The sequence below is a fragment of the Vanellus vanellus genome, assembly GCF_965231255.1.
Source record: "Vanellus vanellus genome assembly, chromosome: 4".
NCBI classification, from domain to species: domain Eukaryota; kingdom Metazoa; phylum Chordata; class Aves; order Charadriiformes; family Charadriidae; genus Vanellus; species Vanellus vanellus.
In genome coordinates, this window is record NC_138909.1 from 2,846,576 (window position 1) to 2,867,072 (window position 20,497).

At 44.9% G+C, this 20,497-nt stretch overlaps 1 protein-coding gene across 1 annotated transcript in view; it reads left to right on the forward strand.

Moving 5' to 3' along the window:
* FRAS1 (Fraser extracellular matrix complex subunit 1) overlaps positions 1 to 20,497 on the forward strand; it is a gene marked incomplete at both ends in the record, with an annotated part of 162,350 nt that overhangs the window by 117,624 nt on the left and 24,229 nt on the right. Inside the window, 12 exons of the mRNA XM_082482436.1 lie at positions 4,167 to 4,320; positions 7,966 to 8,144; positions 10,450 to 10,566; positions 13,687 to 13,807; positions 14,268 to 14,405; positions 15,220 to 15,252; positions 15,985 to 16,116; positions 16,562 to 16,687; positions 17,079 to 17,326; positions 18,773 to 18,921; positions 19,360 to 19,522; positions 20,278 to 20,413. Of these exons, the coding sequence (XP_082338562.1) occupies positions 4,167 to 4,320; positions 7,966 to 8,144; positions 10,450 to 10,566; positions 13,687 to 13,807; positions 14,268 to 14,405; positions 15,220 to 15,252; positions 15,985 to 16,116; positions 16,562 to 16,687; positions 17,079 to 17,326; positions 18,773 to 18,921; positions 19,360 to 19,522; positions 20,278 to 20,413 (1,696 nt within the window). The remainder of the gene's footprint in view (positions 1 to 4,166; positions 4,321 to 7,965; positions 8,145 to 10,449; positions 10,567 to 13,686; positions 13,808 to 14,267; positions 14,406 to 15,219; positions 15,253 to 15,984; positions 16,117 to 16,561; positions 16,688 to 17,078; positions 17,327 to 18,772; positions 18,922 to 19,359; positions 19,523 to 20,277; positions 20,414 to 20,497) is intronic.

Genomic DNA, 20,497 nt, shown 5'->3' on the forward strand with positions numbered 1-20,497 from the left:
TTTTCATTTTTGTTTCTTGCTTTTATTGTAGTTCATAATTAAGTAATGGTCATTTGTTCCTTCTGCATTTGGACATGAAGTGGCACTTCATATTAAATTTTATAGAGATTACAGCAGTAAAATTAGAAACAGTGGTGCTTTTCCATTTGTTTATGAAATAAACCCCGGGCAAACAAGGCCCGAAATACGTACGGTATGTGTTGTGGAACCTTGAAAAAAATTGAGTTGCTGAAGTGCTTGCAAGCATTTCAGTTATGGTATTGTGGTATTGTAATAAAACAGAAGGAAAAAAAAAAAAGCTGAATATTCCTCATCCCTTAGTTAATGCGAAAGAGGAATGAAAAATAGAGCTGTCAGAGAAGTAGTCCACTGTTTGCAGTCTTTTTGTGTACGGATCTGAGAATTACACAATCTCTGAGTGCTTCCACTCTGTGAAATGGAGTTAGGAGCAGATGATATTATCCCTCTTTTGTCCTCGTCTCTGCTGTATTAGATGCCTTTCACAGCAAGTTGGGCATGAAAATTTTAAGTAAGGTTTACAAGCGCTACGTGCGTCTGTGTAGTTAGCACAAGGAGGGACTGATCCCATCGGGACCCTGCGGGTGCTCCTAAAGCTGCGGTAGTAATTAATGATAATTAGCAGCATGACTCACATCAGTCTGGGAATGAAAAAAGGGGTTGCTTTCAAGGCTGGTGCTGAGTTATTAGACTCCTGGAATAAAAGCAGCCCTGCCTGTGGTTTCTTTACCCAGATCACTTACGTGGCCCTAAGGAGCCTGTATAACATCAGAAGGACTGTAGAAATGCTTGGACACCACTCTGAGTTGTTTGTAACACTTTTTTTTTTTTTTTTTTTTTGCTATTGATTAAGCAGGTTCTTGTAAATGCCACTGAGGGTGAATTGCTGAGAACAGTTTCCTTTATTGGCCAATTTTGCGCTCCCTGGTCTCTCGTTATCTTTCCAAGTGTCTCTGTGCAGCACTTGGCTACAGAGAAGAATGAAGGTGGTGACAGAGGTGAGAGCGGAGTGGCTTTTAGTGTGAGGGTAAAGCTGGCAGATACCCAGCTCCTGCCTCATCCTAATTACTGTCTTTGTGGAGTAGCCTTGGGAGCTGAAATGCGTGCAGGGTTTGCCTCTGAAAGGGTGCTGTTGAGACACACGCCCAAAGACACTTGGGTTTTTTGCCTTGGTGTGCATCCAAAGATGGCTAAAGAGCCTGGTAGGAGCCTGGCTGGAGGTGTGGGAGTTCAAGGTGTGTTTTTGTAACCACGTTACTTATCTGAGTACACAGAGCTTATTATAACGTGCTGCTGGATGGTTTTATATAGAAAGTCCTGGTGTGAAAGGCCGTTTCTAGGTTTGCTGTTCAATGGGCTCAGACAGAATAATTCTCAGACATTAATCCGTAGGAGCGCTGGGTGAAAACATAAATGAAGGACAACATAACCTTCCAAATATTATGAATTAGAGGGTTTTATTTCTTCACAACAGGTATGCCTCCTTTGCTGCCACGTGCTTTTTTTAGTCCCTTTGGTTGCTAACAGCCTGCTTTTCCCTCTTTGCCTCCATCCAAACACTTTGGTTGACCTACTGCAGTCTGAACAGCTGGCCTCTATTTTGAGAGCTCTTAATAACGATTTGGGCTGCTGAATATTTTTGTTGACGTTCTCTAACAATTATAGCTTCTGAGAAGTTAATTGGAGACCTGCCGTTGCTTCATCTTTGGCAGAGCACCACCACTGGTGCTCCAATGGGGAATAAGGAGCCCATGCCCTAGAAAACAGGATCGCAGGCTATGTACTGTAAGTCAGAGGAGGTCAGACCTACCCACATGTGATGTGCCCATCGCTGACGGGATATGGAGGCCTTTCTTACCTGAGAGGCATGGGGGAAATGTAGGAAAAAGACAAAAGATGTTTATTTTAAGGGTGCGTTGGAGCTCTAGAGGAGATCCAGCTAAGGGAGGTCTCCAAGATATTTGCAAGGCAGTGCCCTACCTGGGAGCAGGTAGCTGAAGCATGGACCAGGGAGCATGTTAGCCTCCCCGGGCCCTCTGAAAACACTTTTCCTGTGCTGTGAGTTCATTCCCACAGTTTGCTAACTGTGTGCTCAGCTATCAGTAACAAAAAAGAAAAAAACGACTGTGATTCTAGCTGGTTTGCTGAACACAGGGTGAGCACTCAGCTCAGACGATAGCTTGTCGCTAAATATATTTTTTTAAAGATGACCAAGCAAAATGGGTGTTCTTATTAACAAGCAGGATGGCAGCATCAAAGCCAGGTGGAAATGATATTACAAAATGCCGGACTGGTTTAATGTGGCCAGTGAAGGAACATTCAATCATTTAGTTACCAAAAAACCGAAGGGTTCCATGTTTATAGCAGAACCGCAACCTTGTGTTTCATTAGCATTCACTTAGAAAGATTTTATTTTCAAATACTGCATTTTGCCTGTTATTCTTTGAAGTGTGGCTGGTCTCTCTTTTCTCTCCTTACACAATAAATCCAGGGACCTTTTTGACCTTTTGAGTTTGTTTCCTGGTCGAGAGTTATACTTTGCTAGGCCTATATGTGTCATGATGCGGTCAAATCAGTAAGGTCAGAGGTGAGTTACCATATATATTGGCAGGGTTCTCTTGGCTGGCACAGGGTCTGCTTTTCTTCTTTACTGTTCTTCAAAAAAATGAAGCAACCATTGTGCTGGGAAACTCTTGACCTGACACGGTCTAAAATCATGCGGCATTTAAAAATTAACACTGTGCAAAATAAGTGCTGTACAAATTAAAGGAGTGAAAGTTGCTCAGCAGACGTGTCAAAATGGAGGTGGGAAATCGTCCTTTAATGTGATTCTTTTTCATAAACATCTTTTTAGCTCTCTCTACTGTCTCTGTTCAGAAGAACACAAGTCATTTATCAGTTTTGGGGGGACACATGATAATGTGGAGTAGTAAATGAGAAGGAAGATGACCACTTATATGGAGCAGTCAGGATTCTGACTGATAACGCAGTTCACCACAGCCAGTTTCAAAGTGAATCTGCAGAAATCAAGGAGAGAAGTCACATTTACAGCAACTGAGTTTATAAGAAAAAACATGGCACAGAAGAGGTCACAGATATTTTAGTGGCCTGTCCAGTAGAGCATGAGCTAACAAGTAATTTAGAGCCCAAAAGGGCTAATATAATCCTTGAATGCCAGAGTAGGGTTACTGAAGTATATGAAAATAGTAGTGAAACCATTACTGCATCCAGTCCTGAAATCCACATTTCAAGAAGCTTGAATGACTATTGGATAAATATTCATTTGGGAAAAAAGCCACAGGAATAATTTGAAGGTCTGGAGACCCACCAAAGTAGCAAAAGACTTTGGATGCTCAAGCAGACTTCAGTTTTACAAAAGTGGTTAAGAGATGACTTGACGATGGGTGTAAGTCCCGTGGATGTTAAACTGCTTCTGTTCAAGCAAAGGATGGAAAACTGCCATAGTTTATGTTTCTGCCAAAATTCATCATTAGTATTTGCGAATCCTTATGTTCAATTTTCCCCCAACTTGTAGGAAAGCATGAGGTTGGTCTTGAACCTGGGTTTGCTCATGAAGAGGTGAGAACAGTTACAGGTCTGTGTAAAGATAGCGCAGGTGCCGCGTAGTTTTGAATGGGTAAGAAGCTGTTGTTCTGCAAGTACCCTTGAATAGTGTGTATTTTTAGAATGAAAATTAAGAGACGTGAGAGAAAATGTGGATCCGATCAAACTAGTGTAGTAGACTGGATACTTTTTTTCAGATGTTGATAGCAGTGAATTTTCCACTGTGCCGTGGAGATCAATTCTATCAAGACATGTCAAAAGTCAAATGGAGAGAGAATGAGTATGGTGGTAAAAGACAAAATTATGGAGGGAGAATGAGGTCAAGAAGGTTTCGGGTCAGCAATAGGAAATTAGAAACATTGGAGGACAAGGTCAGTTCTACAGGGTGAGAAGTGCGTCCGAGGGATATAGGATCACAAGGATCAAGGATGCACAACCATTTCTTGAAGCAGACGACCAGCGTTGAATGCATAAGAAATTCCAAAATACTCTGCGTGATCCGTTTCACTTGAAAATCTTGTTTTCATCAGTGCAGCGTTGCTGATATTCAGTTAAGCCTTTTTCTGCTGTCCCCCTGCATGCAGAATGACCTAAGCCCTCAGCTGGTGACAAATTCCCTGGTCTGGGTGCCCCAGGGAGGCATGCTACAGATCTCCAAGACAATTTTGCACGCTGAGCTGCCCGATGTCCGTGACTCTGAGATAACCTACACCATCATCAAGGACCAGCCAAGACACGGTAAATATCTTTGGATATTTTGTTGTCAAAAAACAGCAGTAAGGCATTGCTTTTCACCCCACATGCCCCATGGTGTCCATCCGTTAAATAAAAGTGCGAGGTTCTGATAACTTCTCGTGAAAAGGGTGTTGTTCACAGACCTTCTGGGTATATGATTCTTCCATGGTATTTCGCCCACAACAAACAGCATTTGAAGGAATATTTTCCTTATAATACTGTGCGGAGTAAGTGCTGCTCACCTCGTCTTTTTCCAGTTCGAATGGGCATGCAAAGTAATGAAGCACTGTTGTCCTGCCTAGTAATCTGAACTTCTGCAACTGTGTTTCCTTAGTAGTAGCTAAATTCTGGTGCCAAAAGATAATATTCTACAATGAATGTCTGGTTTAAGAGCGGCATAGAGTAATATCTACCTCTAGAAACTGCTGAGCAACAGTTTACCATGCGGAATTGGAGAACTCCCTAAATTCCATGACATTTGATTTAATTTCTACTAATGGAAGGCGTTATTGACTCTAACAGGAATTGGTGACATTTGCATCCATATGTAATTCTTGTCTCCAAATTCCTTTTGAGAGGCTCTGATCTCATCTCTCAGAGTAACGGCTTTCACAAGCAACCCATGCGTAGGACTGCAGGACCCAGGCCAAGGAAGAGTGTGGAAGGTACTGGGATTTGTGGCTGAGGTACAAACAGAGAAGCTGGATGGAAAAGAGAGGATGTCGTATGGGGATGGAAAGGAAAGATGGACAGAAAAGACATAGGTTATTTTCCCGCATCACCTTTTTTTTCACTAGAACCATGTCTTTAAATAATTTTGCACTTCTGTGAAATTATATCATTCCTTTCAATTGTCTGAGCCGGAGCAAATTAGAGGATCCCTTTAGCAACATCAGTGCTGGTTTTTTGCCTTTTGCTGTAAGGATAGGCTGGTTTCCATAACAGCTGCCAAAACCTGATGGAAACATAGATTATGTTATTTTTGCAATTTAGAAGAGAAGTAATTAATTTGTATTCCCCCTTTAGTTTTCTGCAAATGAAGGAGTGTCTTCTCATTTTTAATAAGCATTTACATGAAAACAAGAATTTTTCCCTGAAGAGCTTGTCTCCTGCTGCCTAACCCTAACTGAAATTTATAATCCTGTATTTGTATCCCCGTAATTATCTCTACTGTAATTAATTGCAGTAACACAAATGGCTTTGTAGCTGCAGGTGAGGAATAAGCAGTAGAAATCAATGAACTTCCAACATTTTATCTAAAATACTATTTCACAGAAAGGGAGGAGAAGAATAAGACAGAGAAATGTAGAAAATGTGTCTTAAATCAAAGCGGGCTTATCTGCCTATCTTAGTATTTGAGTAATGGAAAAGCTATTCATACCTGTAGAAAATAGATCATTTGATTTTTAGAAAGTAAAGAAAACCACTTTAGAATTATCTACTGCATTTCTGTAGCATAAGTGCATGAACCAAGAAGGCTTCTTGCTCGTGTTTCATGACTCTGAAACCAAACAAAAGGGATGTAATTCGGGAAGGAGGATCTCTGTCCAGATCCCCTCCTTTTGCAGGGCTTGATTTGGTTCTGTGCGATTGGGCACTGGAGTGCAGTTCATCTTTCTAAGGACCTCTTTATGCTGGACCTCCTGTTTTGTCTCTAGAAATAGGACCGATCTTTTACCTGACTCTCCTCCCGGCCTCAACTCAGCTCTGTTATGTGGCGAAAATACTCGCTTCTAAACAAGTAGGGTATTTTTATGCCCTAAGCTGCTCCATGGGACATAGATTCTTAGAGGATGAAATTTCTAAAGGCAATGAAAAGCAATGCAAGTGTCCACTCTTCTTAAAATGAATCCTTTGGACAGCTCTGGAAATTGCAGCTGTATAGCCTCCATATATTTCACTAAATTGCCTGAGCATGAACAAGTTGTACATTCATGTGTGTAACTGATCAACAGGTGCTTTTCTGTTTTTAAAAAATATGTTTCAAGTGAAGGGGTAATCATAAACTATGTAAGTAAACATCACAGAGTTCTTCCTTCTGATCATGTTAAATATTAATTTATAAGAAGACACATAGACATGCATCTTGCTTAAAGCAGCTGTACATTCTAATTGTTTCTTCGCTTACTTTGGGAGGGATAAGCAACTTGCAGGTCCTAACTCCTTTGGGTATGTGATTAGCATCTTTAGAAATCACACGGAAGATTAAGGTGGGGAACTGCCATGAGCAAAAGCATAAGATTAGGAATGTAATTAGGGCACTGATAAGAGAATATTAGCACAGAGTTCGATGATAAAATGGAAGTGTGATATTTCAGCTTGCTGAATTATTTTTTTATTACTCCAACTGTTTGAGGGTGGTTTTGGGAAATGAACTGGGAGAGCTTCTGATGGGTATTTTGCATAACAGAATGATTAATGCTGTAAGGAGAGCTGAAGTGATTTATAAAATCTGTGGCTTCTGAATTGGTAGCCATGAGGGATACTTACAAAGACTAATAGAGAAGCACAATGTACAATGAACAAGTTCTTTAAAGAGCAGCTGAATTATATATAGTCAAGAATAGTAAAGATAGGGGAAAGGTATAATTTTTTCACAGATTATGTGTTAACTCCAAAACATTGTAAAATAGAAAAATATGCTATGTATTTCAATACTATAGTTCTTTGTCAGGTTTTAATTTCGTTTATGTGTGTGGTTAGGAAAAATGTTCACATCAATGAAATTGCTGACCAACGTTTTGATACCCTTCTCTTGGTGGGTAGCACTTGGCTCTGAGTAATTTCGTTAGAATGATTAAAGTGGGTTGAACGTGAGTAGTGACATCAAAATCCAACCCTTGCAGGCGTCTGTGGGGAAAGCTGATCACCAGTGGGACGTGTCCCCATCCTGCTCATCTCTCTCATATCTGCAATGAAGGCTGAGAATGTATTTCTAACACAAAAATCAGAAATAAGCTGTATGTTAGAGATAGAAAAGCTACAAACCAGACCTTCTATACAGCCTATGATACAGAGGTCCTTTACTGTATCAGTTCAAGAGCTCTTTTTCAGTTGAAGATTTTTGTTCAGAGAAGTCGGCTGAGTATACTTTTTGGCATAATAAGTACCCAAAAGAGCTAGAAAAGAGTTGACCTTGAAAAAATTAGCATGCTGTATTCTGATACTTAAGTTGTACCCTTGAGGGGAAGATGGATAGTCTGCTGCAATGCTTTTTAACCCTGATTGTGTCGCTTCTCTCTTGTCCTTCGCAGGAGCTCTAGAAAGTGAGACATGTCCTTTACATCTTTTTTTCTGCTCACTTTATAAAACGGGCACTTTTCAAGGTTGCAACGGGCTGGTCAGCAGGCAGAACGACCTTTTGGGAGTTTAAAGTTGCAGATCCTGTTCTTTGCTTGACCGTGTATTTCTTCTGTGTACTTGCACCAGTTAGTTGATCTGCCGTTTGCCAAAACAGGAGATAAAAATGTTGTGAGGTCCATTAGTGGTTTTTAGGAGCTCTACTGCTATTTCTGTCACACTAGATGGAAAAAAACCTAAGACTGGATGGACATCTGTCTTGGATGTTTATTAGTTGGTGAAAAGGCATCTATTCCTCCTTGTTTTCTCACAAGTTGTGCCCTGGCTGTTCATCTTTGCTTTTCCCAGGTGAAGTGGTGCTTCTGGTCCCAATGCCGGCAGATGGCCCAGCAGACTCATGGCAGCTTTTGCCTGATGGAAGAGCAGCCTCACCTACAACCTCTTTTACGCAGCAGGACATCAACGAAGGCATTGTGTGGTACAGGCACTCTGGATCTGAAGTAGAGAGCGACTCCTTCCAATTCCAGGTAGTCCTCGTCATATTCATGAGGATCACACAGCAGTTCTGCTGGCATTTTTATCTGAGATTACTCAATCTGCTGCTCCCTGTATCTTATGACCCAAAGTTTTAATAGATACATATACATGAATACATGCATGCATACAGAAATATGTGTGTAAATATATATTTGTATTTACATACAGACTTATGTGTATATAGGCGCGTGTTGCATGCCTGTAGATGGATATGCACGTGCTTATGTGTCAGGGCGGATGCAACCCACCGTTGTATTCGTGGGAGACTCGTACTCATGCACAAGAGAGCTTCTGCTGCATGTGGATCCCCAGGTTTTAATCTGTGGCGGTGGAGCCAGCCAGCTACCCACAGAGTTGAGCCGCATGCGATGACATTAACCTTCTGGATGTCAAATCACAGGCCATATTGCAAATCTGGAGAAAATTGTCTTTCAAACAGCATCTAACATTTAAGCTATTAAACTAAGAGCTTGCCTGATTTTCTGCAGAACGATTCCATCTCAGGGAGGAAGGGCTTTTCTAGAAAAGCAATGATTGTCGTAGTCCCTGCTAGCTTGTCTAAGCAGGAAAGCTCTCTGAGATTGAGTCCCCAGAGTGAATGGGCAGACAGATCTTCACTTATAACTCCACGGGATGAAACTAGCAGGCTTGTAACATCCCATCGGCGTGACACAGTGTGTCCAGAGACTGATTCTTGCTCTGACAGTGATCCCTTCTCCACTGGCCTCTTGCCTGTGGGTTAAGATTGTCCACCGGGGACACCCTACTGATGTGCTTGGGGTTGCTTTTGGGGAAGAAATAGGAACAGGAAATGGGGTTTTTTGCCTGGCAGTCCTTAGAAGACATAACAGATCAGGTAAGAGAGAGAGTAACTCACACCCTTCTTGTAATCTGCTGCCTCCTTTCCCCCACCCTTCTTTGAGATGGGGCTGGTCCCAGGGGCCGAGGGAAAAGTGGGGCGGTGGGTGCAGATAGCCACGCGTTTGGCTGCGCTGGAGATCCTCCGGCTGAATCTGCATGAGGAGACCCGTACAGAGATCCTCTGGCCCACACTTCCCTAAGGCATCCCTGCGATCCAGACCTCTGTGAAAGGACTTCCCTGTGCCAGGTGTGGCACTGCAGCTCATAGCCTGGCCATTTTGGTGCCCTGTTTGCAGTTCAGACAGCAGGTTTGACCCCGTGCATGTTTTGCATGGCAAACACATTGCCCTTTCCTAAAACCTGTAATATTTACTCCAAGTGCAAAGTGTTCTGAGTGCTTTTTTTTTAAATTGTTTGTTTTGCAAGTCCCCAAAGCAAGCGACCCTCCTACTTTCTGCAGTCCTGAAGCTAATAATTTAATTTTGTGCTGTAGAGTACTTCTCGCAAACGGGCAAAAAGGTACAAATACTCCCCAGCAGATGCAATACTCAAATAAATCCCACCTCCCCACAGGTTTAACGGCCATAAAATCCCTCAGACAGGTCCTTGCTGTTTGCTTGGAAGGTTTAACAGCCTCCCATAATAGTAAGCCTACGTGAACACTTGCAGGCAGTATTTGTTACATCTGGTTTACAAGTCAGAAGCTATTACTGTAGCACTGGAGAGGCAATTAAGGTAATTTCTAAAGTAATTAACAGAAGCGATAATGAGGAATTTGTGAGCATCAATGTTGAACAAGCTAATCTTTAGCTTAATTGCTACATTCCTCTTATAGAGTATGCATTTTGCATGAGTTAAATGTGTGGTTTTAGTGTCTTGGAGTGGTAGCGATAATTGTATGGAGAGCCCTATTGAGAAAGGAAGCCGTGATTGCCTGGGTCACATCAGGAGACCGTGACACATCTGTCTGAGTCTGGAACTGTGGACTGGGGCATCTCAGAAAGGGCCAACATGTTGTTTTCATCAGTATTTGGGCAGTCGCTACTCAGATGATAGCTACTCAGAACAGGTCCAGCAAATGGCTAAAATAATTTCATTCATTTCAGCAGACCATGCGTTTTTATGCCTTTTCCTGAAATGAAGCTTCTGCTGAAGTTCGTTCTTGCTCAAAGTGCTCTATTGAGTTCAAGTGCAGACTCCCATCCTTACTGACAGATAAAGCCGTAACTGAGTCTAACAAGGACGGGGACTGTGTTTCTTTGGGTGCTTGCCATATCTCAGGACTGCTGTGAACATTTGCAGGCTTATCTTGAGGGCATGGGTTTGGTCCTTTGAATTTTTACAATTTTTGCATCCAGGGAAACGATGACACTGGTCTAGAGATGCAGTGATGTCCTCTGTCAGGTATCCATTCCTATGGTCTTTCCTTCCCAGGTGTCCAGCTCTGCCAGTCCACAAACCAGCTTGGAAACCCACGTGTTCAACGTTGCTGTTCTCCCACAGGCGCCCGGAGCACCTCAGCTTTCCCTCGGCTCCTCTTTGCACATGGCTGTAAGTGTGAACTGATGCAGCCAACTGATGATTTCTGTATTCCCACTCTCCTTGCAGCACTGCACAGCGACCGGAGCCTCGCACGGAGCAGTAACCACTGAGTGTTGATTCCTGTACTTGCTATTGTCCGTGCTGGTGTGCTTGATTCAAAGATTGAACTAAATCTGCAGAACAGGGTGTATCCACCAGATAGATAACGAGTAGAAATGGGGAAAAAAGGATACCCAGGTTAGAAGAGTGAGTTTTGGGAGGGGAGAAAAAAAACATTAAGAGTTGAAAAACTCAGTATTAAAAGCGATGACTGCATAGACTGGAACACAGAGGGAGAGAGAAAAGAAAAAAACCCAAACGTTTAACATCTTTTTACCATTAAAATTCTTAGCGTTTTGAAAACACCTTTTCCTGGGAAGCCATTGGGAATGGCAAGAGTGAAAAGCGGCAGGTTAGAGAGACTCTAATGAATAGATCTTGCCAGTGATTCCACTGTAAACTTTATTTATCAGAACTGCAGCCCACCCACCTGAGAAAGTTTTCATCCATCATTCTGACATCAGGAACACAGACTAATGCATGTAGAAAACATTCAGACAAGCCGATTATATCTGCATCCGTGGAACTGAGTCACCTTTTCTTGCAGCATCAATGCTGGGAGTGACCATTTTGATAGAGCGGTCTCTCTAACGTAGTTATTTCCCTGCCTGTTAATTGAAAAGATGACCTGGAAGTGTAAAGCTGGTTTTGGGAGCTCTCCGACTTTGGTACATGCCTTCTCCATGTGTCCCCATCGCATATGTGGGTGAAGTCCAGTTTTCCCCTCTACTTCTCCTGCTGTGTCCTGCTCTTTGGTTCTGTGGGGAGGGATCCTGAGTGCATGAGCTAGAGGAGACCTTCAGGACTTGGCACCCAGGTCACCCGTTGGGACGCACGGGGAGCCAGGACCCTAGAGGCAGGGAGTTTGATTTAGACATCACCTTGGCCTCATAGCTTTGTTGCGGTGTGTGGGGCTTTTAGAGGAGAGGATCAGGATCATCGTCCGGTGAGCAGCAGTCCTGAGCTGAGTGAGACAGGTCAGGCTGTGATGAGAAAGCAGAGCTGAGGCCAATCCTTCAGGCAGGAGCTGCCCACAGGGAAGGGGAGAGCTGGGTCCACCAACTTGAATGGAGTGTGCGGTCATCTTTGGCGTTATTCATTCCTGATGATTTATTTAGTCAGTGTGAGGTGCCAGCAGTATGCTGAGCCTTATCAAACAGCAACCCTGTGCCCTTGGGCGCTCTCTGACAGACAAAAGCACACTGAGAGGCCTGTGCGGTGCAGGAGAGCAGATGTGCCAGAGCTCCCAGGGACAGTGGGTCCCCAGGAGGAGCATCCTCAGGGAAGGCGAAGGACTTCTATGCCAGCACAGCCTGCCAGGTGTGGGACCAGAAAAGGCCGAAGGAAGCCGTGGGAGAGGGATTAGTGAAAAGCCCATGACACAACAGCCTTGCCAGGGTTTAAAATAGTGGTGACCTTTCATGGGGAATAATAAACCACGCTCAGACTGCTACTTGGAGCAATAGCCAGTGATGTATCTTTCTGCTCTTGACTTTTTGTTGTTGTCATTATTGACAAAATTGATGGGATAGATGTCTGGCTGAGCCATGCAGTGCTGGATTTTATAGCTAATTACACACTGCAAAATTCAATAGTGCCATCAAATCCATTTTACTGAGGGCCGCCTTGCAACCTGCAAGTCCTCCCTTTGGGAGAGACAAATAGGCCTTGGAGGCAACTGTGAAGCAACCATAACTTTAAATCTTTTCATCATGAAATTGCACTTCCATGCATCAACGTGATTGAGTTCTGTTCATCCGTCTTCAAACTCCTTCAGAATTAGACTGGCTTCTGGACTGAAGAGCAAGCACAAAATCTGAAGTCTTCCCATACCTCTAGCCTTGTCTTTGAGTGTCCTACTGAGAAAGGTCAGAGAAAGTTTGGCGTCAATTTGGCGGTTAAACTGGACATAACATCTGTACTGTTTTTTCTTCAATCACGTTACCCGTTTCCCCCATATTGGTAAAAGGAGCCTGAGCTTCGCTCCAGGTGAATGCAAACTGTGGTTGGGTTTGTGAAGGAGAGAGAATTTTGCAAGCATATAGAGGTGCTCCTCCCTTCCCTTCCCTTCCCTTTCCTTCCCTTCCCTTTCCTTCCCTTTCCTTCCCTTCCCTTCCCTTCCCTTCCCTTCCCTTCCCTTCCCTTCCCTTCCCTTCCCTTCCCTTCCCTTCCCTTCCCTTCCCTTCCCTTCCCTTCCCTTCCCTTCCCTTCCCTTCCCTTCCCTTCCCTTCCCTTCCCTTCCCTTCCCTTCCCTTCCCTTCCCTTCCCGGCTGTATGAGAGGGACACCAACTGTTAATTTTAAGCCTGCCCTTTTCATACAGACCTGTATATAGCAGTGCTGATAACACAAACTATGTGGCTTTTGGTTCCAGTTCGATATGTGACCCCTTCACATCTAAGAAGCACTGACAAGGTTTTATGTACTGCTTCGCAACAGTCAGTCATAGGCGGTGGTTTTTCCTTGGATGTGTTTGGGTGAAAAGCAACTGGAGAGAGGTGAACTGGGGGTTCGGTGGCATTTGTGGTGTACTGAGCTGTTGTCGGGAAACCTCGCCTTGCCAGTGTCCAGGCCAACGTCCAGTCTGTGACCCAAGGGCAGCAGAATGAGACACAGGTTTGACACGGTGGCCTTACAGATGTGTAACCAGCGTGATTCAGTGGGCTGCACTTGGTGTGGCCGGTGGAAACCTGTAACGTGTTCCTTAACCTGATTGTTTCAGGTTTGGTTCACAGATGAGCTGAAAGTGAGCTTAAGTGGGCCGTAAGACTGTAGCAGTTTTGACTCATGATCAGGCTTCAGCGTCCTCTGTAATCTCCTCCCAAACAGTCCCCATTCTGTACAAGTTTGAGAGTTGGTAAAGGTTCAGCCCCTTCATCCCTTGTCAGTTTTAGGTCTAAGAACTAGGCCTTTAAATGCAAAGTCTTTCTTCTATTTACCTATAGCAAAACAAATTATCTTTCAGTGTGTTTTGGGGTGAATCTGGCCATGTCTCTGGCCTTGATGCTCATGGTCTAATGTGTTCCTTGAGGTGCCGGAGGACCGTGTGACAGTGATTGAGCCCCATCACCTCTCCTTTGTAGACCCGGAGATTCCCAGTGAGAAAATCCTGTTCAACGTGACTGTCCCTCTCCTTCCTGGCCAAGGCAAGTGTACCTATTCAGAATACGGCAGCTTGCTGCTGAATTGTTTGCCATGCTTTCTAAGCACGTCTAATTTTTCACTCAGAGTATCATTCTGTGGAGGCATCTGTTAATCTGTTGGGTCTCCTTCATTAGCCTTCAAACACCTTGTTTCTTAACCTGATTTCTTTGCTTTGTTTGGGAGTAAGCCACAGAGCTCAGACAGTTTTCTTACTATTGTCTGGAATGTATTGAACGTTGTACCCCATGGCTTTCTGTTTTCCACCTCTCTAGTGAGAGGTATTTGAAGAAAGGACTAAGTGCAGAAGATCTGCTTAATTTCTCATGTCCCAAGAACCCATCCTTGATGCAGTTACAGCCACCTGACTCCTACAGGAACCCCTGAAGATGTAAAAAGAAGTACCTGAGGAGAGAATAAGAAGCAGTGGCCTTTGGTATCTTGTTAATACCGAGCTCTCTCCCTTTGTAGGTATGGTGGAACACAGAGACAGGCCTCTCTCCCCAGTCAGGTATTTCACCCAAGCAGATATAAACCATGGCAAGATTGCTTATCGTCCGCCGACTGCAGCTCCTCACTTGAGAGAAATCATCGCCTTCTCCTTTGCGGGTAAGGAACTGAATGTTCTTTGTAGTGCCGTGTCAGACTGGTAGAGGTAGCTGGACTGCTGGTCTTCCTTCAGTCCTGGAATGCCTTCATGGTTATGTCCGTACTCGCAAGGGCACGAGGCTTGAATGAGACAAAGGAAGTAGGAATCTGCCTTGGAGGAGCGTACCAAGAGTTCGCCCATTTCTTAGGATTTCGACAAGATTTTCCCCTGTGGTTTGGTATAACAACATTTGGTGAGTTATGGGGATGTGGCAGTGTTCGCTGCAGCATTGAGCGTTGCCAATGCTGGATGCTGTGCTGGCCAAACCTCTACTGAGCTGCTGTGTGGTTGGAAGCCGTTGTCCCTCCTGTGCTTGAGATCTTGGATGCACTGGGGGTTTAGTCCTTGAGGTTGAGACTAGAATTGATGAACGAAATCACTTTAGCCAGGGTATTAGAAGATTGCTACCATCAGAGAAGAAACAGTCTGGAGCGAGAGGTGGAGGGACAGAAATAGGACAAACTTGAAGGGTGTTTGGCCAGTTGATGCGCAGGATTGTGTGATGAAGTGACAGTACATGGTAGATGCTGTTCTATGCATCACCATGCCCTCCACTGACATCAAGAGGGGTTTCAGAATTCAGAGGAGGGGGTAGTATGTTATCTCTCATTAGCTGAAGCGAAGGCAAGGAAAGAGTGCTTTCCTTGCTGAGGAAAGACTCCAGTCTGGTTGAATGTCAGTGCTTGCTTTCTCCAAAAGTCGTTCAAATCTATATCAGCGTGTGCTTTCCTGTCTGGACCACAGTTAACTCTGTGCTTGTGTTTGTCCCGTCAGGTCTCCCCGAGTCAGTGAACTTCCGATTCACAGGTATGTGAACCATTTGCTCTTTCCTGGCCAAAGCAGTTTTTACCCTTGGGCCCTTCACGTTGCCTGTAACTCCTTGGTCTGTCTTCTGCTACAGGCACACCTATGGGCGCTCAGTAGAATTTCTGGAAGTGCATGTGCCCGGAGAATAATAATTCATCCATGTTGCAACTGTGTTTTATAGAAGCTAAGCTGCGGCTAAGTAGAGACACCTTTTTCCAGTAGCTGCCTGGAATCTGTCCTAAAAGATTGATTCATTCCTGTTTTTCCCCAATGTGAACAAGGACATCAGAGTTTTCCGCTGTTTTTTTTTTTTTTTTTTTAATATAGCATGGAAACATTTCCATAATTAAATTGCTACTGATAAGCTGCTGGCTTGTTTAACTCACCTTTGCCTTTCCATGTACTTTCTAGCACAGGTATGCCAAGTGACCCACCAGTAAGGAGAAGTTCACGTCCTGATAGATAGATGCATGGAAGACAGTATGTACGCACGCACACAGAGAGACTTTTAGAAGTTACATTTGTCTTGCTAGGAGTTGAGTCAGGGGCAAAGATAAATACTCTTGGCAGGTGTCAATTGTGTGTGTATGTCCACAGACAAAGGTGTAGATTGACAAGGTTGGAGAGGAGTCAGTGATGTGAGGTGGTGATTTTGTACAGAAAGGCGAATTTCCCAGGTGAGTCCCTGAAAACACATCCCTACATTCAGGTGTGGTTTTTGTCTGTGTCTAGTGTCTGATGGAGAACACACAACCCCGGAGATGGTGTTTGTCATTCATTTGCTCTCTGCGGATCAGCAGCCTCCAGTCTTCCAGATCACAGCTCCGCTCCTGGAGGTCAGCCAGGGGGGCAAAGCCACCATTGGTGAGTAGGGTGCAGGGGATGGGGTGCAGAGCTCAACCTGCAGCACGGTGTTGATTGCCAGGAAGCCACATGGATGGAGCAGCACAGAGTTTGGTCTCACTCACCTCCATCCATTTAGCTGAGGAGCTGTGCTTGTGCGGGTGTAGCAGCGACCACTGAGCAAACTGTGCAGCGGTGCCCCAGAAAAGTGCTGGGGGTGAGGGCAGTACTCCTCCAGTGTATGGCAGGTCCATTCGTTGGCTGAGGCAGGGGAGAGCAGGGTCAATTATTGCCATAAAACCAGCAAGCCCTTGGGCAGGGCAGCTCAAGAATTATTTTATTTTTCACGTACTGACTGAATTACCATTTTTTGACTCTATTCACAAGAGCGCATGACAGAACCTAAAGGATATTTGCAGTGTAGTGTCTGAGGATGATGAAGCCGTGCTCTCCTTCCCCGGCACAGGGATCCAGTTAGCTGTGAGCGACACAGACACAGCTCCCGAGGGACTTTTCTTTGAGCTGGTGAAACCTCCTCGTCATGGCATTGTGCTCAAGTACAGCGCAGGCGTGCAGGAGCGCCTAAGAGCAGGTGAGTTGAGCAGAAGTCTTCCTCAGCACAGAAGAGGGGTCAGTGGGTGCTTTAGTTGACCAGGAGGAGACCGATGCCTCTGGCAGATAGGGCTGCATCCACAAGCGTGTGAATTTTCTCCCTGGAAGTATGTGTTACTACAGGAGAGAGCGCATGAAAGACATTTTCCCACTTGTTGTTTAGTTCAGCTAAGTTACAGCTTTTCCTCTGCCCTGCATATACACTAGCTCCTTAGTAAATGTCTTCATAGCTCACATCCCTGTCACGATGCTATTAACCGCCGGTTTAGTACCTGATGAAGTCTTTTGCTAAATTGGGGCCTTAGGTCGTTTGAATTGAATTGGTGCCCTGAACAGAGTCTTTCTGACTTGTGCGTTTTCTTTTTGGGAAGGTGACACCTTCACCTACGAGGACGTCACTCGAAATGCTCTGCAGTACGTGCACGGCGGTTCAGCAGCAGCAGAGGACAGCATGGAAATCTCTGTCACCGACGGTGTCACCACAGTGCCCACAGTGCTGAGGGTGGAAGTGTCCCTGCTGGATGACAAGGGTCCGCAGCTGGCCCCGGGCTGCTTGTTGGCAATCAGCGTGGCTAGTAAAAGCTCTGTGACTCTCTCTCGATTGCACCTCGCTTATATTGTAAGCTTTCATCTCTTTCTAAACTCGGGGAACGCCGCCAGCCTCCCTTTCCCGATCCCCCCCCAGACCCTTCACCATACCCCCCTCTCTGAGGTCAGTGTGGGTTCTTGATAGAGAGCTCGAGTTTTGACTGTGTCCTGACTCCTGCTGCCAACAAGGGGATAACAGACTCTTTCATCCAGCAGGGTTTTAAGGCTCTCCCTGTTTGACTCTAACAGAGGCGAACTGCCACGCTAAACATGAGAACCGAGTTAATCCTCGATTTTAGTATCAAACAGACTTGCTAATAAAGCACATGGGTTTGCTAAGTGATAATCCCTTGAAAATTTCAGCCCCCTCCCCCCCCTTCCAAAATTGCCTGGTTCTTTTTTCTGGCCATATTTGAAGGAGGGAGGTTTAAGCAACCCAAGATGCGGCACTCCTTGGTAGCTGGGAGTCAGTCCCAGGGATTGCATGTTATCCTGCTGGTGAGATTCAGTAGAGGGGTGTTATACTCCCTGCAGATGATTTAGCAGCAAATGCACTGGCAGTGGATTTCAGGTACGCAGATACCCTCCCTTTAGGGAGGGGGGAGGAGAGATGGCGGTGCACGTGTGAGGCTGGAGAGACCTCAGGTAGTAGCTGAGAGAGATGTTTAGGGAACTGCAGGGGGTGAGGTAGGATACGAAGGCAGACTCATTTATTTTCCTAGGGTCAGGCTGGACACAAGTCCGGGGTCTGTCCTGTTCTCCTTTTAAGGAGGAGGGCTGACAAGGGAGCTGTTCGGGTTTCCTCTGAGTCAGAGAACAGTTAGGATTTCATTCCTGACCCATGTGCTGAGGGTATGAAGATTTCTGCTCTGGGTCTGACCTTTCAGGCAACCAACAAAAACTTTTAGAAGAAAGATGACATCTGAGCTGTGATGTTATAGAGCTGATTGTACTTGGTGTAGTTCAAAAGAGCCCAAATCGGCTTTTAGTTTAATTTGAATCTGGATTTTGCAGCATTGCTCCCCATTAACCTTTGTTTTACTAAGAACTAACCATAGCTCTGTGTCTCTCTGAAGCGCTGGTGGGCAGCAGTTACTCCCTGTGCCACCTATCAGATAAATTTTGGCTTGCTTTTATCTGGAGTCAGGAAAAGCATATTACATAAATGGTTCCATCCATTAGGAGTGTAAAGGAATTCGAAAACAAAAATACCAGGTTTACGTCTGGGAGATTGTGCTGGTGTGATACAAGGACACAAAGAAAAAACTCTGAGCTGAGAGAAAACGAAAATGTATTTTGTGGTAGATTCTGAGAATGTCAACTCAACTGACTCTCATTTAATATTCATCAGCTGAGGGTCTGACCCAGCTAGCTTGATACATTTCCCTATAAAACATTTTATTCCTCTTCCCATTTTTAGAGAGGAACAAAAGCTAATTTTGTCTTGTTTTGATTTGGTTTGTTTCTTCACGTTTAGGACAACAATTCTCCTGACTCAGAGATAAGAATCCAGTTATTATCTCTGCCTGCATATGGCACCCTCTTACGGATGTCTGGCTCTCACGATGAAGAGCTTTCCAAGGTTTATAATTTCACCATGGAAGACATCAACAATCAGAGGATCAGGTATCAAAGAGCTCTTCTCCTTCCAGCCGTGCCAGTGAAAAGCTCAGTGGGCTTTCCGCTGGGCTACGTTATGTTAGTACAGTGTATCAAAGATCATTTTTCCTTTCTTGGCTCTTGTATCCTATGGGATTATGAATGAGAGCGTTTCCTGTGTGCGGAATTAGGTGTTTATGCATGTCTGAAATGGCAGTAGTTGGCGCAGCTTCAAATGATGGGATTTTTTTTCTGTGTCCGCAATCTCCTGGTGATACTGTAGGTAGGCAACACCTAAAATGGTGATTAGAAAGAACTCAGGAAATGAAGGTAAAGGAGGGCTGGGAACTGAAATACTGCCGCTCTTCAAAGAGGTGTGTGGTCACCTCTAAATGCAGGGATGAAACGTATTTGCCTGACTGTTGGGGAGACTCCCTGACCCAGAATGTGTTCTGACTTTCACAGCTACTCCACCATGTTTGAGACCAGCAGTCAGCCAGTTACGGACATCTTCCACTTCGCTGTTTTTGATGCTGATAACAACCGGCTTGACAGACAGATGTTCACCATCACTATCACACCTGCCCAGACAATGCCGTCGCTCATTGCTTTTGCTGACCATATCGCTGTAAGTGGCTGCCCAGGACGCTGGGAACAGTGACGAGAATGTCTTAGATGTGAGGAACTGATCAGCTTTCCTGAACTGAGGGGAAATCACTGAAGAAAAGTGGTGGTGTACGTGCAATCCTGTGAGTGCAAAGGGTTAACAAATTACTTGGAGACCAGAGCAGGCTGACACTGAGGCTGCATCCCAGAACCTTGTCTGCTTCCATCTGTTCTAGTCAGGAGCTGGGTTCTCCCTGGGGTGTCCCGTTGATATCAGCGGAACAAGCCTGACTTACCCCTGTTTAATATTTCCCCCGTTATTTCACCAGCTTGTGTGTCAAAGGAGCAGAAGGACAAGTCTGAAAACATCTGGTGCTTTGAACTGATACACAGCATTTCAGACTTGTTATCAAAACCTTTGGAAGTCCTCTCTCTCCTTTCCAGCTTTGCATTCCCCCTCCCTTCCCTTCAAAAGGCTCTCCTCAACAAGAACTGCAGACCTCGCCTTCTAAGAGGTCAGCGTGACTCTGCCAGTTCTCTTCGTGCCCTGATAAAGCACTCCCAGGCTCCTCTCAGGGGCCGGGATGGCTTTGTTCTTCCCATCCCACCTGCCCTTCCAGCGAATTTCATGCTTAACAGATGTAGGGGAGGATGGGGCAGGACTTCAGAGACCGGGCAAGCCTTTTCCGTAGAGTCAGCCTTGTTCAGGAAGAATTTGCGTGTTGCTGTGTGTTGTGTGTATGGGCAGTAGTTTTGCCATACGCTTTTGCTTTCCAGGTGGCTGAGGGGGGCAGGGTGCCACTGCTGGCTCATCACCTCTTAGCTGCTGATTATGATACTGCTGCCAAGGAAGACCTGAGGGTCACAGTTATCACTCTGCCTGTGTATGGCTACATTGCAAACACTAAGACAGGTAAACCGCTCAGCTCTCCTTTCCTCCTCCCGGCTGACGAAAGGGACCATAGGAATTGCCATACTGGAGCCCATTCTAGTCCGT